We start from the raw sequence: 20,781 nt of genomic DNA on the forward strand, positions 1-20,781 counted from the left end.
GCACAGAAAGTGACGGATAGCGTTCAGGCAAGAATCAGTGTGCAATGTGTGCACTACTTCCAGATGTCCTGCTCTGGCCGAGAGGCATGTCAAAAGAACTCTGCACCCTTTCACAGTACCGTGACGCTGCTTCACATCTAACGGTCCAAAATAGTCCACCTCCATGTTTGTGAACGGTGACATGCAGGTAATAATGTGTCTTGAGGTATGTTTGCCATATTCAATCCTAGTGCCTTGCCTTTGATTATTCTCCAGGTAATACATCCTGGTTGCCGGAACCTCCTCACTACAGAGTTTGCTGAGGGGGACATATATCTCTGACACAGTTGTGAGAGCATTATAGTTAGTTCCTTACCTAAAGTCTGATTTTCTCATGGATGTCTTGCAGAATCAGCATTGTGATGTGCAAGTCTTTCGGAATGATAGCTGGATGCTTTCTATGTTGGCATGGCATATGCATGGAGACGGTCTCCAACTCTCAATACTCCATCTTGTATTATTAGACCAAGCTCCGTCAATGGATGACTCTACGCATGACTTCCTCTTTTCGAACTTGAGTCAAACAAAGTGTAAGAGCATTTTTTCAGGGCTGACTGGTCACGTCTTTTCTCCATCAGAGTTGTCTTTTGAAAGCTGGGATCTGTCTGAACATCTCCATGATTCTGCAACATTGTAGAAGTAGACCCAAGACATAGAATCCAGGCCACAGCTCTCAACAGGCATCAACTGGAGTAATGGTTGATGAGCTTGCTCATAACATCCGTCTTCAGCTGCATGTGTGACATGTATGTAGGCCTATTGTCTCAGCTTGTGGTCATCTTCAATTTGAACTTGTCAGGTCTATTTGGCCACCAACTCTCTGGTTCCTGCAGGATCAGTCCTCTTGGTGCACAGTCAGATGGATTTTCGGAGGTAATGACGTATTTCCGTCTTGGTTGGTATGGGTGTTACATCGTGCAGTGAAGAAGCTTGGGAGCTCTTTTGGGTCAAACAGCCTCTAGAAGCCCATTGGCTCTGTGTCTCTACATTTGCTGATGTTTGGCTGAAACACAAATCCTTGTGTTGGCAGTTGAAGTCTCCTGCATAGATGGCAGGTGCAGGTACCAGTGGGAGTGGCGAGTTCACATTGTCATGTGTCTTCTACAGACCATCTTCATCCACCTCCTTCTAAGACCTCATGGAAAGAGGAGTTAGGAGGTGTTAGGAGGTGGTGTTAGAAGGTGGTGTTAGAAAGAGGTGTTAGGAGGGGGTGGTGTTAGAAAGAGGTGTTAGAAGGAGGTGGTGTTAGAAAGAGGTGTTAGAAGGAGGTGGTTTTAGAAAGAGGGGTTAGAAGGTGGTTGTGGAAGGTGATCTGTAGAAGACACATGACAATGACAAGTTCAGCCAAACATCAGCAAATGTAGAGAAAACAAAATAACAGCATTATCTATTCAATCTTCTTTTGCGTAACGTCAGAGGTCCAACTCTGTGTTGCATAGCCATGCCCGCATCTCAGGTCCTAGGTTGATGAGGCTTGCTTCCAAGGGTGGTCTGTATAAGGGGCATGTGGTGATTATATGGTCGGCAGTTTGCTCAGGGTCACCGCACTCGCATGCCGCACTCTCCGCCAGGCCCCACTTCATTGATGTTTTAAAGCGACCAACCCCAGTTCGTAGGCAGTTCAGTGTGGTTCATTTCCGGCGTGGTAGGTCGTCTCCTCCTATGGCGCCACCTCCTAGGTCCCTGATGTAGCGATGGATGCGGGAGGGCCCGGCTGGCTCCCACTCCTGCTTCCAAGCTGCTGCCAACCATGCATCTCTGGATATGTCCCCAGAGGTGGAGTTGAGCATCTCATGTCTAATGATCTTTACAGAATGACGCACAAACAACCTTCATCATGAAAACAATCAACTTAAGTGTCTGTCACACAGATGAGGCATAGCTTATAAACAAGTCCTTCCAGTGTGCTGTCGTTGGCTTGTCCTGTACAAATCTGACAAGCTGCTTTGCATCAGGTTTCATCGGTGTGACTCTACCCCATCTCTCCTTTTGTGAACAGTCCAAGATCGATGACTGGCTTCTTCTTCAAGTCTGTAGTAATCGCAGACGGGTTTTATGTTATGTTTTATATTATTTGCGATTTGAGATTAACATAAAGCCAGTAGGTCAGTCAGGGGGTCAAACGTATTCGCTGACAGCTTCCACAGGTGGTTCTTCTTCGACTTTGAGTTTTAGTCATGGCATGGCTTACGATTCAAAGCAGTAGGGATCTATGGCCAAAGAGGAATACATGCTAGTAAATTATTGTTTAATATTATTTGTGATTTGAGGTTAACATAAAGCCAGGTCATCTTCAATTCAATTCAATTTGCACTTGTCAGGTCAATTTGGCCAGCTCAGGATATTCAATAAGTGAGAAGGCATCAGTCTTCTTGATGCACAGTCAGATTAATTATCTGAGATGCCAACATATTCCCTTTGCTGACGGCATATGCCAGGTCTGGGTTGGTGTGGGTGTTACATTGTGCAGTGAAGAAGCTTGGGGGCTCTTTTGTGTCAAACAACAGCCGCTAGAAGCCCATGGGCTCTGTATCTCTACATTTGATGTTTAGCTGTAACCCCAATCCTTGTGTTAGCAGTTGAAGTGCCCTGCATAGATGGCAGGTGCAGGTACCAGTGAGAGTGGCGAGTTCACATTGTCATGCGTTTTCTACAGATCAGCTTCCACCACAACCACTAAGACATCATGGAAAGAGGTGGTGTTAGGAGGTGGTGTTAGAAGGTGGTGTTAGAAAGAGTGGTTAGAAGGAGGTGGTGTTAGAAAGAGGTGTTCGAAGGAGGCGTTAGAAGATTTGGGGTTAGAAAGAGGTGTTAGAAAGAGGTGGTGGAAGCTGATCTGGAGAAGACACATGCCAATGTGAACTCCCCACTCCCTCTGGTACCTGCACCTGCCATCTATGCAGGGAACTTCAACCGTTAACACAAGGATTGGGGTTACAGCTAAACATCAAATGTAGAGAAACAGAGCCCATGGGCCTCTAGAGGCTGTTGTTTGAACCAAAAGAGCCCCCAAGCTTCTTCACTGCACAATGTAACACCCATACCAAAGAGTAATATATGCCAGTAAAGCGTTGTTTGATATTATTTGCGATTTAAGCTTCTCTTCTTCTTTCGTGTATCATCCTCAAATGTCCAACTCAGTATTGTGTAGCCACGCCCTTGTCTCTGGTCCCACTTGGAAGAGGCCGGCCTCAGAAGGTGGTCTGTACAAGGGGCAGGTGTTAATTATGTGCTTTGCAGACTGCTCAGGCTCGCCACACTTGCATGCTGCACTGTCTGCCAAGCGCCACTTCTTCACAGCTGATTTGAAGCAGCCGACTCCAGTGCGCAGGCAGTTCAATAGAGTCCATTGCCGGTGTGGTAGGTACTCTCCTTCAACGCCTGCTCCCGGATCCCAGATGTAGTGGTGATGATGTGGACAAGTCCTCCAGGATGGAGCGAAGCAGCTCTTGTGCAGCCTTGTTGTAAAGGTGGCAGGACTTGACTGTTTGGAGGCTTTGTATCCACTTTAGTGTTGTGCAGGATATGCCAGTTGTGTATCTGGGCTTTCCTTGCCAGCGTGAGGGTAGCGTCCTCTCGTCTGAGGTGGCAATTCCTGCAAGGACTGGCAGGTAGGACACAGGAGTAGGCTTCAGGCGGCCAGTTATGGTTCAGAGAGAGTTGTTGATTACAGTGTCAACCTTTTTGACATGTGGGATTTAAGCTTAACATAAAGCCAGTCCAAGGTCTGTTGTGCCAAATGCATTGCAGGAGTCAAATTGGATTTGATTACGGGTTTGAAAGATGGAATGAAGATGGTTCTTCTTCGACTTTGAGTTCTAGTCATCTCATGGCTTAAGAGGCAAAGCAGTAGGGGTCTAACTTCACCTCCATCTTGGTTGTTGTTCTCATAAGCCCATGATGTTCTCTGGGCATTGAAGTCGCAGATGCTGATGTGAAATTTCCTCTTGCATCTTTCTGGTAGTTCTGTGTACAGAAAGGGGGTTGCGGGTGATGTGAGAGATTTGGGAGGGCAACCGTGATGGTTTCCATGTGCACTTCCATAGTTTGAGTCCAGACTTCCTCAAGCTTGAGGTTTGGTTTGCCGAGAACAGCTGATCCATACCGTCTCTGTCGGATATCTATGGCCTTCTTCTTCTTCTTCTTCTTCTTCTTCTTCTTGGCGTTTTATGGCGGTTATGGCCATTGTCATTCCAGTAGGTCATTCAGGGGTCAAACGTTTTCGCTGACGGCTTCCACAGATGGTTCTTCTTCGACTTCGAGTTCTAGTCATCTTATGGCTTACGATGCAAAGCAGTAGGGATCAATGACCAGAGATGAATATATGCCAGTAAAGCATTGTTTGATATTATTTGCGATTTGAGGTTTAACAAAGCCAGTCCAATGTCTGCTGTGCCAAATGACACTGCAGGAGTCAAATTGGATTTGATTACAGGTTTGAAAGATGACAGGATCTTACTGCATACTCCAGACAAGACTTACTTATGAATGAACCCGTCATGCAAATTGATTCCTGAAAGAGAAATCTCATGGATACCCCCCACCCCCAATCAACACCAACAAACAACTAATTTAGAAAGCAACACATTTGCACTGCTTTTCATATCAAATAAAAGCTGCACAACGCACTGCTTTCCTCAGCTTCAGCTAGACAAATTTTGAACGCAATTGCGCAGTTGCACAACCGCAAAACATTGTTCACTAAGTAATGGAGGCCTAAAATGACTAAAATGCCACTTACACAGTTGCGCAATGGCTGGTAGGTGAGGGCTAACAGTTAAATTACCTCAGCTACACAAATTATTTCCTTTGCTGACACGGCATAGGCCAGGTCTGGATTGGTATGGGTGTTACATTGTGCTGTGAAGAAGCTTGGGGGCTCTTTTGGGTCAAACAACAGCCGCTAGATGCCCATGGTCTCTGTTTCTCTACATTTGATGTTTAGCTGTGACCCCAATCCTTGTGTTAGCAGTTGAAGTCCCCTGCCTAGATGGCAAGTGCAGGTACCAGTGGGAGTGGCAGGTCACATTGTCATGTGTCTTCTACAGACCATCTTCCACCACCACCACTAAGACCTCATGGAAAGAGGTGGTGTTAGAAGGTGGTGTTAGAAGGTGGTGTTAGAAAGAGTGGTTAGAAGGAGTTGGGATTAGAAAGAGGTGTTAGAAGGAGGTGTTAGAAGGAGGTGGTGGAAGCCGATCTGTTGAAGACATGACAATGTGAACTCGCCACTCCCACTCGTACCTGCACCTGCCATCTATGCAGGGAACTTCAACTGCAAACACAAGGATTGTGGTTACAGCTAAACATCAAATGTAGAGAAACAGAGCCCATGGGCCTCTAGCAGCCGTTGTTTGTCCCAGAAGAGCCACACAAGCTTCTTCACTGCACAATGTAACACCCATACCAAAGAGTAATATTATGCCAGTAAAGCATTATTTGATATTGATATATTGATATTTTTATATGATGCCAATGTAATGGAGGCCTAAAATGACTAAAATGCCTCTTGCACAGGCTGGTAGGTGAGGGCTAACACTTAAATTCCCTCAGCTACACAAATTTAGAATGCATTTGCACAGTTGAGCAAACGCAAAAGCAATGGAAGCCTAAAATGACTGAACTGCCTCTTGCACAGTTGCGCAATGGCTGGTAGCTGAGGGCTAACCGTTAAATATAATGTACTTTTAAAAAAGACCCGTCTTCCATTTGTTAAAATTGCATGACGGGTTGAATTCATAGGGCCGGATGATTCTTGAGGTCTTCTAAGTACACTGTATGTATGTATGTATGTACAATGTATTCTTCCAGACGGCGTCATGCAATTCTGCAAGATCAAAAAGGCCAACAAGCGGCAATCCTATGCATAGAGTTATAAGAAGAATAGAGAGGACACAATTATATTCTATAAGCGCGAGGAGGCGACGCCGGGTCCCGTCGTTGTCCACTACGGAGGCGGCCGCGGGGAGAGGCTGGTCGAGAGCCTTGCGAGAAACGTCAATTCAGACGTCATAATTGTGACAGCCCTAAATGGGGGTCCTACCAAGAGCCGTGTTCAGAAGAAACCCCCGGCGGGCACCAAGGTCAACGGGCACGAAACCACCGAAGACCAGACCGGCGGCACAGAGGAATCCTCCACTCCTCCCACGCAGACCAATCCACGGTTGGAGAGAGATCTCCAGATCTCCATCTCTAAGGGCATCCTCGGTTGGAGAGAGATCTCCAGATCTCCATCTCTAAGGGCATCCTCGGTTGGAGAGAGATCTCCAGATCTCCATCTCTAAGGGCATCCTCGGGTGTAGTGGATAAATCTTATTCGCTCTGTAGTGGCACATCCTCCTTGCTCTGGCTGCGGCCACTCAGTAGGATTTGTAAAGAGTGGATCTCTGCTTTGTACAGATGCAATTCCTGCCGTACCTTTGAACTTTGACTATTGAGCGGCTGATGGGAGGGCTCAACAAAGTGCCAGTTCTTATACCGGCATTTAGGTCTGTCCCATTGGTTAGTGTCTATCACTGCCGGGTGACAGTTGAGTGACAGTTGAGCAGTGCTGTATTGTCCTCTCGTCTGAGGTGGCAATTCCTGCAAGGACTGGCAGGTAGGACACAGGAGTAGGCTTCAGGCGGCCAGTTATGGTTCAGAGAGAGTTGTTGATTACAGTGTCAACCTTTTTGACATGTGGGATTTAAGCTTAACATAAAGCCAGTCCAAGGTCTGTTGTGCCAAATGCATTGCAGGAGTCAAATTGGATTTGATTACGGGTTTGAAAGATGGAATGAAGATGGTTCTTCTTCGACTTTGAGTTCTAGTCATCTCATGGCTTAAGAGGCAAAGCAGTAGGGGTCTAACTTCACCTCCATCTTGGTTGTTGTTCTCATAAGCCCATGATGTTCTCTGGGCATTGAAGTCGCAGATGCTGATGTGAAATTTCCTCTTGCATCTTTCTGGTAGTTCTGTGTACAGAAAGGGGGTTGCGGGTGATGTGAGAGATTTGGGAGGGCAACCGTGATGGTTTCCATGTGCACTTCCATAGCTTGAGTCCAGACTTCCTCAAGCTTGAGGTTTGGTTTGCCGAGAACAGCTGATCCATACCGTCTCTGTCGGATATCTATGGCCATTGTCATTCCAGTAGGTCATTCAGGGGTCAAACGTTTTCGCTGACGGCTTCCACAGATGGTTCTTCTTCGACTTCGAGTTCTAGTCATCTTATGGCTTACGATGCAAAGCAGTAGGGATCAATGACCAGAGATGAATATATGCCAGTAAAGCATTGTTTGATATTATTTGCGATTTGAGGTTTAACAAAGCCAGTCCAATGTCTGCTGTGCCAAATGACACTGCAGGAGTCAAATTGGATTTGATTACAGGTTTGAAAGATGACAGGATCTTACTGCATACTCCAGACAAGACTTACTTATGAATGAACCCGTCATGCAAATTGATTCCTGAAAGAGAAATCTCATGGATACCCCCCACCCCCAATCAACACCAACAAACTACTAATTTAGAAAGCAACACATTTGCACTGCTTTTCATATCAAATAAAAGCTGCACAACGCACTGCTTTCCTCAGCTTCAGCTAGACAAATTTTGAACGCAATTGCGCAGTTGCACAACCGCAAAACATTGTTCACTAAATAATGGAGGCCTAAAATGACTAAAATGCCACTCACACAGTTGCGCAATGGCTGGTAGGTGAGGGCTAACAGTTAAATTACCTCAGCTACACAAATTATTTCCTTTGCTGACACGGCATAGGCCAGGTCTGGATTGGTATGGGTGTTACATTGTGCTGTGAAGAAGCTTGGGGGCTCTTTTGGGTCAAACAACAGCCGCTAGATGCACATGGTCTCTGTTTCTCTACATTTGATGTTTAGCTGTGACCCCAATCCTTGTGTTAGCAGTTGAAGTCCCCTGCCTAGATGGCAAGTGCAGGTACCAGTGGGAGTGGCAGGTCACATTGTCATGTGTCTTCTACAGACCATCTTCCACCACCACCACTAAGACCTCATGGAAAGAGGTGGTGTTAGAAGGTGGTGTTAGAAGGTGGTGTTAGAAAGAGTGGTTAGAAGGAGTTGGGATTAGAAAGAGGTGTTAGAAGGAGGTGTTAGGAGGTGGTGGAAGCAGATCTGTTGAAGACATGACAATGTGAACTCGCCACTCCCACTCGTACCTGCACCTGCCATCTATGCAGGGAACTTCAACTGCAAACACAAGGATTGTGGTTACAGCTAAACATCAAATGTAGAGAAACAGAGCCCATGGGCCTCTAGCGGCTGTTTGTCCCAGAAGAGCCACACAAGCTTCTTCACTACACAATGTAACACCCATACCAAAGAGTAATATTATGCCAGTAAAGCATTATTTGATATTGATATATTGATATTTTTATATGATGCCAATGTAATGGAGGCCTAAAATGACTAAAATGCCTCTTGCACAGGCTGGTAGGTGAGGGCTAACACTTAAATTCCCTCAGCTACACAAATTTAGAATGCATTTGCACAGTTGAGCAAACGCAAAAGCAATGGAAGCCTAAAATGACTAAACTGCCTCTTGCACAGTTGCGCAATGGCTGGTAGCTGAGGGCTAACCGTTAAATATAATGTACTTTTAAAAAAGACCCGTCTTCCATTTGTTAAAATTGCATGACGGGTTGAATTCATAGGGCCGGATGATTCTTGAGGTCTTCTAAGTACACTGTATGTATGTATGTACAATGTATTCTTCCAGACGGCGTCATGCAATTCTGCAAGATCAAAAAGGCCAACAAGCGGCAATCCTATGCATAGAGTTATAAGAAGAATAGAGAGGACACAATTATATTCTATAAGCGCGAGGAGGCGACGCCGGGTCCCGTCGTTGTCCACTACGGAGGCGGCCGCGGGGAGAGGCTGGTCGAGAGCCTTGCGAGAAACGTCAATTCAGACGTCATAATTGTGACAGCCCTAAATGGGGGTCCTACCAAGAGCCGTGTTCAGAAGAAACCCCCGGCGGGCACCAAGGTCAACGGGCACGAAACCACCAAAGACCAGACCGGCGGCACAGAGGAATCCTCCACTCCTCCCACGCAGACCAATCCACGGTTGGAGAGAGATCTCCAGATCTCCATCTCTAAGGGCATCCTCGGTTGGAGAGAGATCTCCAGATCTCCATCTCTAAGGGCATCCTCGGTTGGAGAGATATCTCCAGATCTCCATCTCTAAGGGCATCCTCGGGTGTAGTGGATAAATCTTATTCGCTCTGTAGTGGCACATCCTCCTTGCTCTGGCTGCGGCCACTCAGTAGGATTTGTAAAGAGTGGATCTCTGCTTTGTACAGATGCAATTCCTGCCGTACCTTTGAACTTTGACTATTGAGCGGCTGATGGGAGGGCTCAACAAAGTGCCAGTTCTTATACCGGCATTTAGGTCTGTCCCATTGGTTAGTGTCTATCACTGCCGGGTGACAGTTGAGTGACAGTTGAGCAGTGCTGTATTGTCCTCTCGTCTGAGGTGGCAATTCCTGCAAGGACTGGCAGGTAGGACACAGGAGTAGGCTTCAGGCGGCCAGTTATGGTTCAGAGAGAGTTGTTGATTACAGTGTCAACCTTTTTGACATGTGGGATTTAAGCTTAACATAAAGCCAGTCCAAGGTCTGTTGTGCCAAATGCATTGCAGGAGTCAAATTGGATTTGATTACGGGTTTGAAAGATGACAGGATCTTACTGCATACTCCAGACAAGACTTACTTATGAATGAACCCGTCATGCAAATTGATTCCTGAAAGAGAAATCTCATGGATACCCCCCACCCCCAATCAACACCAACAAACAACTAATTTAGAAAGCAACACATTTGCACTGCTTTTCATATCAAATAAAAGCTGCACAACGCACTGCTTTCCTCAGCTTCAGCTAGACAAATTTTGAACGCAATTGCGCAGTTGCACAACCGCAAAACATTGTTCACTAAATAATGGAGGCCTAAAATGACTAAAATGCCACTTACACAGTTGCGCAATGGCTGGTAGGTGAGGGCTAACAGTTAAATTACCTCAGCTACACAAATTATTTCCTTTGCTGACACGGCATAGGCCAGGTCTGGATTGGTATGGGTGTTACATTGTGCTGTGAAGAAGCTTGGGGGCTCTTTTGGGTCAAACAACAGCCGCTAGATGCCCATGGTCTCTGTTTCTCTACATTTGATGTTTAGCTGTGACCCCAATCCTTGTGTTAGCAGTTGAAGTCCCCTGCCTAGATGGCAAGTGCAGGTACCAGTGGGAGTGGCAGGTCACATTGTCATGTGTCTTCTACAGACCATCTTCCACCACCACCACTAAGACCTCATGGAAAGAGGTGGTGTTAGAAGGTGGTGTTAGAAGGTGGTGTTAGAAAGAGTGGTTAGAAGGAGTTGGGATTAGAAAGAGGTGTTAGAAGGAGGTGTTAGAAGGAGGTGGTGGAAGCCGATCTGTTGAAGACATGACAATGTGAACTCGCCACTCCCACTCGTACCTGCACCTGCCATCTATGCAGGGAACTTCAACTGCAAACACAGGGATTGTGGTTACAGCTAAACATCAAATGTAGAGAAACAGAGCCCATGGGCCTCTAGCGGCTGTTGTTTGTCCCAGAAGAGCCACACAAGCTTCTTCACTACACAATGTAACACCCATACCAAAGAGTAATATTATGCCAGTAAAGCATTATTTGATATTGATGTATTGATATTTTTATATGATGCCAATGTAATGGAGGCCTAAAATGACTAAAATGCCTCTTGCACAGGCTGGTAGGTGAGGGCTAACACTTAAATTCCCTCAGCTACACAAATTTAGAATGCATTTGCACAGTTGAGCAAACGCAAAAGCAATGGAAGCCTAAAATGACTAAACTGCCTCTTGCACAGTTGCGCAATGGCTGGTAGCTGAGGGCTAACCGTTAAATATAATGTACTTTTAAAAAAGACCCGTCTTCCATTTGTTAAAATTGCATGACGGGTTGAATTCATAGGGTCGGATGATTCTTGAGGTCTTCTAAGTACACTGTATGTATGTATGTACAATGTATTCTTCCAGACGGCGTCATGCAATTCTGCAAGATCAAAAAGGCCAACAAGCGGCAATCCTATGCATAGAGTTATAAGAAGAATAGAGAGGACACAATTATATTCTATAAGCGCGAGGAGGCGACGCCGGGTCCCGTCGTTGTCCACTACGGAGGCGGCCGCGGGGAGAGGCTGGTCGAGAGCCTTGCGAGAAACGTCAATTCAGACGTCATAATTGTGACAGCCCTAAATGGGGGTCCTACCAAGAGCCGTGTTCAGAAGAAACCCCCGGCGGGCACCAAGGTCAACGGGCACGAAACCACCGAAGACCAGACCGGCGGCACAGAGGAATCCTCCACTCCTCCCACGCAGACCAATCCACGGTTGGAGAGAGATCTCCAGATCTCCATCTCTAAGGGCATCCTCGGTTGGAGAGAGATCTCCAGATCTCCATCTCTAAGGGCATCCTCGGTTGGAGAGAGATCTCCAGATCTCCATCTCTAAGGGCATCCTCGGGTGTAGTGGATAAATCTTATTCGCTCTGTAGTGGCACATCCTCCTTGCTCTGGCTGCGGCCACTCAGTAGGATTTGTAAAGAGTGGATCTCTGCTTTGTACAGATGCAATTCCTGCCGTACCTTTGAACTTTGACTATTGAGCGGCTGATGGGAGGGCTCAACAAAGTGCCAGTTCTTATACCGGCATTTAGGTCTGTCCCATTGGTTAGTGTCTATCACTGCCGGGTGACAGTTGAGTGACAGTTGAGCAGTGCTGTATTGTCCTCTCGTCTGAGGTGGCAATTCCTGCAAGGACTGGCAGGTAGGACACAGGAGTAGGCTTCAGGCGGCCAGTTATGGTTCAGAGAGAGTTGTTGATTACAGTGTCAACCTTTTTGACATGTGGGATTTAAGCTTAACATAAAGCCAGTCCAAGGTCTGTTGTGCCAAATGCATTGCAGGAGTCAAATTGGATTTGATTACGGGTTTGAAAGATGGAATGAAGATGGTTCTTCTTCGACTTTGAGTTCTAGTCATCTCATGGCTTAAGAGGCAAAGCAGTAGGGGTCTAACTTCACCTCCATCTTGGTTGTTGTTCTCATAAGCCCATGATGTTCTCTGGGCATTGAAGTCGCAGATGCTGATGTGAAATTTCTCTTGCATCTTTCTGGTAGTTCTGTGTACAGAAAGGGGGTTGCGGGTGATGTGAGAGATTTGGGAGGGCAACCGTGATGGTTTCCATGTGCACTTCCATAGTTTGAGTCCAGACTTCCTCAAGCTTGAGGTTTGGTTTGCCGAGAACAGCTGATCCATACCGTCTCTGTCGGATATCTATGGCCATTGTCATTCCAGTAGGTCATTCAGGGGTCAAACGTTTTCGCTGACGGCTTCCACAGATGGTTCTTCTTCGACTTCGAGTTCTAGTCATCTTATGGCTTACGATGCAAAGCAGTAGGGATCAATGACCAGAGATGAATATATGCCAGTAAAGCATCGTTTGATATTATTTGCGATTTGAGGTTTAACAAAGCCAGTCCAATGTCTGCTGTGCCAAATGACACTGCAGGAGTCAAATTGGATTTGATTACAGGTTTGAAAGATGACAGGATCTTACTGCATACTCCAGACAAGACTTACTTATGAATGAACCCGTCATGCAAATTGATTCCTGAAAGAGAAATCTCATGGATACCCCCCACCCCCAATCAACACCAACAAACAACTAATTTAGAAAGCAACACATTTGCACTGCTTTTCATATCAAATAAAAGCTGCACAACGCACTGCTTTCCTCAGCTTCAGCTAGACAAATTTTGAACGCAATTGCGCAGTTGCACAACCGCAAAACATTGTTCACCAAGTAATGGAGGCCTAAAATGACTAAAATGCCACTTACACAGTTGCGCAATGGCTGGTAGGTGAGGGCTAACAGTTAAATTACCTCAGCTACACAAATTATTTCCTTTGCTGACACGGCATAGGCCAGGTCTGGATTGGTATGGGTGTTACATTGTGCTGTGAAGAAGCTTGGGGGCTCTTTTGGGTCAAACAACAGCCGCTAGAAGCCCATGGTCTCTGTTTCTCTACATTTGATGTTTAGCTGTGACCCCAATCCTTGTGTTAGCAGTTGAAGTCCCCTGCCTAGATGGCAAGTGCAGGTACCAGTGGGAGTGGCAGGTCACATTGTCATGTGTCTTCTACAGACCATCTTCCACCACCACCACTAAGACCTCATGGAAAGAGGTGGTGTTAGAAGGTGGTGTTAGAAGGTGGTGTTAGAAAGAGTGGTTAGAAGGAGTTGGGATTAGAAAGAGGTGTTAGAAGGAGGTGTTAGAAGGAGGTGGTGGAAGCCGATCTGTTGAAGACATGACAATGTGAACTCGCCACTCCCACTCGTACCTGCACCTGCCATCTATGCAGGGAACTTCAACTGCAAACACAAGGATTGTGGTTACAGCTAAACATCAAATGTAGAGAAACAGAGCCCATGGGCCTCTAGCGGCTGTTGTTTGTCCCAGAAGAGCCACACAAGCTTCTTCACTGCACAATGTAACACCCATACCAAAGAGTAATATTATGCCAGTAAAGCATTATTTGATATTGATATATTGATATTTTTATATGATGCCAATGTAATGGAGGCCTAAAATGACTAAAATGCCTCTTGCACAGGCTGGTAGGTGAGGGCTAACACTTAAATTCCCTCAGCTACACAAATTTAGAATGCATTTGCACAGTTGAGCAAACGCAAGATTAATGGAAGCCTAAAATGACTAAACTGCCTCTTGCACAGTTGCGCAATGGCTGGTAGCTGAGGGTTAACCGTTAAATATAATGTACTTTTAAAAAAGACCCGTCTTCCATTTGTTAAAATTGCATGACGGGTTGAATTCATAGGGCCGGATGATTCTTGAGGTCTTCTAAGTACACTGTATGTATGTATGTACAATGTATTCTTCCAGACGGTGTCATGCAATTCTGCAAGATCAAAAAGGCCAACAAGCGGCAATCCTATGCATAGAGTTATAAGAAGAATAGAGAGGACACAATTATATTCTATAAGCGCGAGGAGGCGACGCCGGGTCCCGTCGTTGTCCACTACGGAGGCGGCCGCGGGGAGAGGCTGGTCGAGAGCCTTGCGAGAAACGTCAATTCAGACGTCATAATTGTGACAGCCCTAAATGGGGGTCCTACCAAGAGCCGTGTTCAGAAGAAACCCCCGGCGGGCACCAAGGTCAACGGGCACGAAACCACCGAAGACCAGACCGGCGGCACAGAGGAATCCTCCACTCCTCCCACGCAGACCAATCCACGGTTGGAGAGAGATCTCCAGATCTCCATCTCTAAGGGCATCATCGGTTGGAGAGAGATCTCCAGATCTCCATCTCTAAGGGCATCCTCGGTTGGAGAGAGATCTCCAGATCTCCATCTCTAAGGGCATCCTCGGGTGTAGTGGATAAATCTTATTCGCTCTGTAGTGGCACATCCTCCTTGCTCTGGCTGCGGCCACTCAGTAGGATTTGTAAAGAGTGGATCTCTGCTTTGTACAGATGCAATTCCTGCCGTACCTTTGAACTTTGACTATTGAGCGGCTGATGGGAGGGCTCAACAAAGTGCCAGTTCTTATACCGGCATTTAGGTCTGTCCCATTGGTTAGTGTCTATCACTGCCGGGTGACAGTTGAGTGACAGTTGAGCAGTGCTGTATTGAACCCTTGTGTATGTGGACCCTGTAACAGCACAACGACGCTCCGGTCGTCATCCTAACACCACTTCCTGGTTATCTCCACCGCACAGATGACTTCTTCTTGTCAACTTCATGTTCTGTAAAGACAAAAAAGAAAGAAGATCTTAGTAGCTTAATGACTAGTATGTAGTATTAAAATTAGGGCTGTCAGTCGATTAAAATTTTTAATCTCATTAATCGCATGATTGGCCATAGTTAATCGCACGATTAATCATAATTAATCGCATATTTTTTATATGTTTAAATCTACCTTAAACGGATATTTTTCAAGTTTGTAATACTCATATCAACATGGGCTTAGACAAATACTTGCTTTCTGCAACTGCAGCATGTTTATTATAGTTGGAGATACAGTATACGGTCCAGAATATTCAAGTAACAAAACAAAATGCATTCAGCGCAAGGTAAACAAATAAAATAAAATAAATAAAAATAGAAAACTGAAATTATAATCTCAAGCCCAACAAATAACAGATGGGCATAACTGTATACTGTAACATTACATAGTAATGATTACTACAGTAATTACTATCACAGTATCTTCATTCCTTTTCAATTTAAACTATTAATCACCATTTTTTTCCAGCTGCCATTAACACAAAATTAACACCCTAATCTAAACTGTGGTGCACAAAATAAATTAAATGAAATAAATTAAAATTATGAAAACTGTGCAATACATAACAGGACTCAAATGATATAGTGCAGTTAGGCAGTATAGCCTTAAACAGCTGTTCAGTACCAGTCAGTCCCCTTTCCATCCATAGTTATCCATAGTCAGTCCCTTTGTCATCCATAGCCTGTGTCCATAGTCATCTATAATCTGTCCCCTATCCATCCATAGATATCCATAGTCATCTATTCTCAGTCCCATAGCCATACATAGTCAGTACCATAGTCAGTCCCCTATCCATCCATAGATATCCATAGTCATATATTCTCAGTACCATAGCCATACATACATAGTCAGTCCCATAGCCAATAGCCATACTTTGTCAGTACCATAGTCAGTCAAATATCCATACATAGTCAGTGCCATAGTCATCCATAGTCAGTCCCATATCCATACATAGTGCCATAGCCATCCAGTCATAGTATTCAGCAGCAGAGAGAAGAAGCAGTCTCCTTCTCCCTTCTCTCTTTTTCTTAACAGAATAAATGAACCTAAGACACATACAGCACACTTAGTTATTTTTTCTTTGTACTGAGCCAGTTGTTCAAACAGACAAGCCTGTTGACATTTACGGGTAACAGGGAGGCTCGCTTCTTCTGAAGCGAGCCTCATTGAAAACAATCTTTCGCATGGCACAGAGGTGGCAGGTGTTGCCAAGTACTTGCGTGCAAGGCTGGCCATCAAGCTGTGTGCCCCTTCATGGTCAGACCACCACTTCAGCGGACAGGAGTCCGGGTCAATACTTGGCTCCGCCTTGTAGCGGTCCACACAGGCCTCAATGCAGTCCTCCTCTTCATCATTTGAAGAATCTGAGACAAGCATGAGAGCCAATCTCTTCTTGGGGGGCTCAGACGATGAAGAGGAGGACTGCATTGAGACCTGTGTGGGTTCTGGCTGTGCAGGCCTCTCCTGCCTGAGCAAGGCAGTGATAGAACGCCACACCTCAGCCCTGTCAGGTTTTGGCATGCACTTCAGTTCCTTAAACCTCGGGTCCAGAGCTGTTGCAACCTTCAGCCATTTCACGTTTGTGTTGGTTTTGCGTTGCTCCAGGTCAGCTGACAAGGTCTCCTTGAATTTAATCAGGTACGCTGGGTCATCCTCGGAAACCTGCATGACTCTGGAGAGATGGCATAAGGCTGGCAGCACCACTGAGCACGACACAAACTTCTGTCCTCCGAGAAGTTCAGTGACATACCTGCAGTAATAGAGGGGGAAAAAGTTAGAAAGTTTAGAAATGTGTAATATTCACCCACATAAGGGCTGAGGATTCACTCACCCACACACAGCTTTCTTTCTCTCTTGCCCCTTCCTCATCTCTCACACTGCCCCCATCTCTCTCACACACACACACCTCTATCTATACCCCCTCCCCTCTCTCTCTCTCACACACACACATACACCCCTCCATCTATACCCCCTCTCTCTCTCTCTCTCACACACACATCCCTCTATCTATCCCCCCCCCCTCTCTCACACACACACACACACACACACACACACACACACACACACACACACACACACACACACACACACACACACACACACACACACACACACACACACACACACACACACAATGTGCAGTTTGTGATTGATTGTTTTAAAGAACTAACCGAGAAAATGCTTATGATTAATTGTTTAAAAAAAGTCTAAACACACAGCCAGCCTCCCCCCTCTTCTCTCTCAAACACACACAAAATATCAGTATCAATAATTTACCTGCAGGGCTCCAGCACTGTCTCCAGCTTCTGCAGTTTGTCCAGCTCAGCTGCTGTAGGCATAGCGACCTTCGTTGCATGTAGGGCCAGGGTAGCTCTGATAGGTTCCTGGTTTTTCAGAACACTCCTGATCATCTCCAGGGTGCTGTTCCATCGAGTTGGCACGTCCTGTGTGAGCGCCTCTTTTTTTAGACCATGCTCAGCTTGCTTCTCCTCAAGCTCCCCTTGATTCGGTGGGCTGTGCTTGAAATGCCCCACTACTTTCATGCACTTAGCCAGGGCGTTATCAAATGGGCTCTTGTCTAAAGCAACTGTGATGGCTCGTTGGAGAATGTGTGCGGCACAAGGCATGTGTTCAAACGGGAGTTCCCTGGCCGCTGCTATCATGTTGCGTGCACTATCAGTGGTCAACGTGCTGACTTTGTTTTCAATGTTCCACTCTTGAGCTACGTGTATGAAGTGCTCTGCAATCGCGTGGGCGAAGTGCCTCTCCTCCGTCTTCATAACAGTCAACGCATGAGACCGAAGTACCCACCCCCCATCAATATAATGCGCTGTTACCCCGAGGTAACTGTCATTGCCTAGTGACGTCCAGTAGTCGCCAGTGAGCCCGGCTGTGAGCGCGGCCGCCAAAGCCTCCGCCACTTTGGCTCGCTCGTCTTCATACAAGTTGTGGATCTTTGATACAGTAGTGGTTCTCGAAGGCAATGTATACGTCCAGTCGCTGGATGCGATGCGGATCACGTCACACAGACCCTCGTCCTCCACGATATTAATCGGCCTGCAAGCTGTAGCCACCCATTTGGCGACCGCTGTTGAAAGTTTGCGAGCTGTCGAGCTGTCCATTGGTCTCCGCGGCAAGTTATCCAGTGTTGTTTGCTTTGAGGTAGAGGGGGGCGTCGGGCTCTCTGCATCAGCTGTATGCTTAGCAGCCAAATGGTACTTCAGACTGCTCGTACTCCGGTGGTAACTCATGGTACTTCAGACTGCTCGTACTCCGGTGGTAACTCATGGTACTTCAGACTGCTAGTACTCTGGTGGTAACTCATGGTACTTCATACTGCTAGTACTCTGGTGGTAACTCATGGTACTTCAGACTGCTAGTACTCTGGTGGTAACTCATGGTACTTCAGACTGCTAGTACTCTGGTGGTAACTCATGGTACTTCAGACTGCTAGTACTCCAGTGGTAACTCATGGTACTTCAGACTGCTAGTACTCTGGTGGTAACTCATGGTACTTCATACTGCTAGTACTCTGGTGGTAACTCATGGTACTTCAGACTGCTCGTACTCCGGTGGTAACTCATGGTACTTCAGACTGCTAGTACTCTGGTGGTAACTCATGGTACTTCAGACTGCTAGTACTCCAGTGGTAACTCATGGTACTTCAGACTGCTAGTACTCTGGTGGTAACTCATGGTACTTCAGACTGCTAGTACTCTGGTGGTAACTCATGGTACTTCATACTGCTAGTACTCTGGTGGTAACTCATGGTACTTCAGACTGCTAGTACTCTGGTGGTAACTCATGGTACTTCAGACTGCTAGTACTCCAGTGGTAACTCATGGTACTTCAGACTGCTAGTACTCTGGTGGTAACTCATGGTACTTCATACTGCTAGTACTCTGGTGGTAACTCATGGTACTTCAGACTGCTAGTACTCCGGTGGTAACTCATGGTACTTCAGACTGCTCGTACTCCGGTGGTAACTCATGGTACTTCATACTGCTAGTACTCCGGTGGTAACTCATGGTACTTCAGACTGCTAGTACTCTGGTGGTAACTCATGGTACTTCAGACTGCTAGTACTCCAGTGGTAACTCATGGTACTTCAGACTGCTAGTACTCCGGTGGTAACTCATGGTACTTCAGACTGCTAGTACTCCAGTGGTAACTCATGGTACTTCAGACTGCTAGTACTCTGGTGGTAACTCATGGTACTTCAGACTGCTAGTACTCTGGTGGTAACTCATGGTACTTCAGACTGCTAGTACTCCAGTGGTAACTCATGGTACTTCAGACTGCTAGTACTCTGGTGGTAACTCATGGTACTTCAGACTGCTAGTACTCTGGTGGTAACTCATGGTACTTCAGACTGCTAGTACTCCAGTGGTAACTCATGGTACTTCAGACTGCTAGTACTCCAGTGGTAACTCATGGTACTTCAGACTGCTAGTACTCTGGTGGTAACTCATGGTACTTCAGACTGCTAGTACTCCAGTGGTAACTCATGGTACTTCAGACTGCTAGTACTCCGGTGGTAACTCATGGTACTTCAGACTGCTAGTACTCTGGTGGTAACTCATGGTACTTCAGACTGCTAGTACTCTGGTGGTAACTCATGGTACTTCAGACTGCTAGTACTCTGGTGGTAACTCATGGTACTTCAGACTGCTAGTACTCCGGTGGTAACTCATGGTACTTCATACTGCTAGTACTCTGGTGGTAACTCATGGTACTTCAGACTGCTAGTACTCTGGTGGTAACTCATGGTACTTCAGACTGCTAGTACTCCAGTGGTAACTCATGGTACTTCAGACTGCTAGTACTCTGGTGGTAACTCATGGTACTTCAGACTGCTAGTACTCTGGTGGTAACTCATGGTACTTCAGACTGCTAGTACTCCGGTGGTAACTCATGGTACTTCATACTGCTAGTACTCCGGTGGTAACTCATGGTACTTCATACTGCTCGTACTCCGGTGGTAACTCATGGTACTTCAGACTGCTCGTACTCCGGTGGTAACTCATGGTACTTCAGACTGCTAGTACTCTGGTGGTAACTCATGGTACTTCAGACTGCTAGTACTCTGGTGGTAACTCATGGTACTTCAGACTGCTAGTACTCCGGTGGTAACTCATGGTACTTCAGACTGCTCGTACTCCGGTGGTAACTCATGGTACTTCAGACTGCTAGTACTCCGGTGGTAACTCATGGTACTTCAGACTGCTAGTACTCTGGTGGTAACTCATGGTACTTCAGACTGCTAGTACTCCGGTGGTAACTCATGGTACTTCAGACTGCTAGTACTCTGGTGGTAACTCATGGTACTTCATACTGCTAGTACTCTGGTGGTAACTCATGGTACTTCATACTGCTAGTACTCCGGTGGTAACTCATGGTACTTCATACTGCTAGTACTCCGGTGGTAACTCATGGTACTTCATACTGCTAGTACTCCAGTGGTAACTCATGGTACTTCAGACTGCTAGTACTCCGGTGGTAACTCATGGTACTTCAGACTGCTAGTACTCCGGTGGTAACTCATGGTACTTCAGACTGCTAGTACTCCGGTGGTAACTCATGGTACTTCAGACTGCTAGTACTCCGGTGGTAACTCATGGTACTTCAGACTGCTAGTACTCTGGTGGTAACTCATGGTACTTCAGACTGCTAGTACTCCAGTGGTAACTCATGGTACTTCAGACTGCTAGTACTCTGGTGGTAACTCATGGTACTTCAGACTGCTAGTACTCCAGTGGTAACTCATGGTACTTCAGACTGCTAGTACTCTGGTGGTAACTCATGGTACTTCATACTGCTAGTACTCCGGTGGTAACTCATGGTACTTCAGACTGCTA

At 46.2% G+C, this 20,781-nt stretch overlaps 1 protein-coding gene across 1 annotated transcript; it reads right to left on the minus strand.

Annotated features, from left to right (window-relative positions):
- Positions 1–1,670: 1,670 nt before the first annotated feature.
- Positions 1,671–18,045, minus strand: LOC308295789 (E3 SUMO-protein ligase ZBED1-like; the record flags this gene model as incomplete). Its single annotated transcript, XM_080738835.1, has 3 exons — positions 1,671–1,844; positions 16,115–16,673; positions 17,201–18,045. 3 exons carry the CDS (start codon positions 18,043–18,045, stop codon positions 1,671–1,673), a joined length of 1,578 nt encoding a protein of 525 aa, XP_080594961.1.
- Between the last annotated feature and the right edge of the window lie 2,736 nt (positions 18,046–20,781).

The sequence above is a fragment of the Nannobrachium achirus genome, assembly GCF_963921795.1.
Source record: "Nannobrachium achirus genome assembly, chromosome: 12".
Lineage (NCBI taxonomy): Eukaryota > Metazoa > Chordata > Actinopteri > Myctophiformes > Myctophidae > Nannobrachium > Nannobrachium achirus.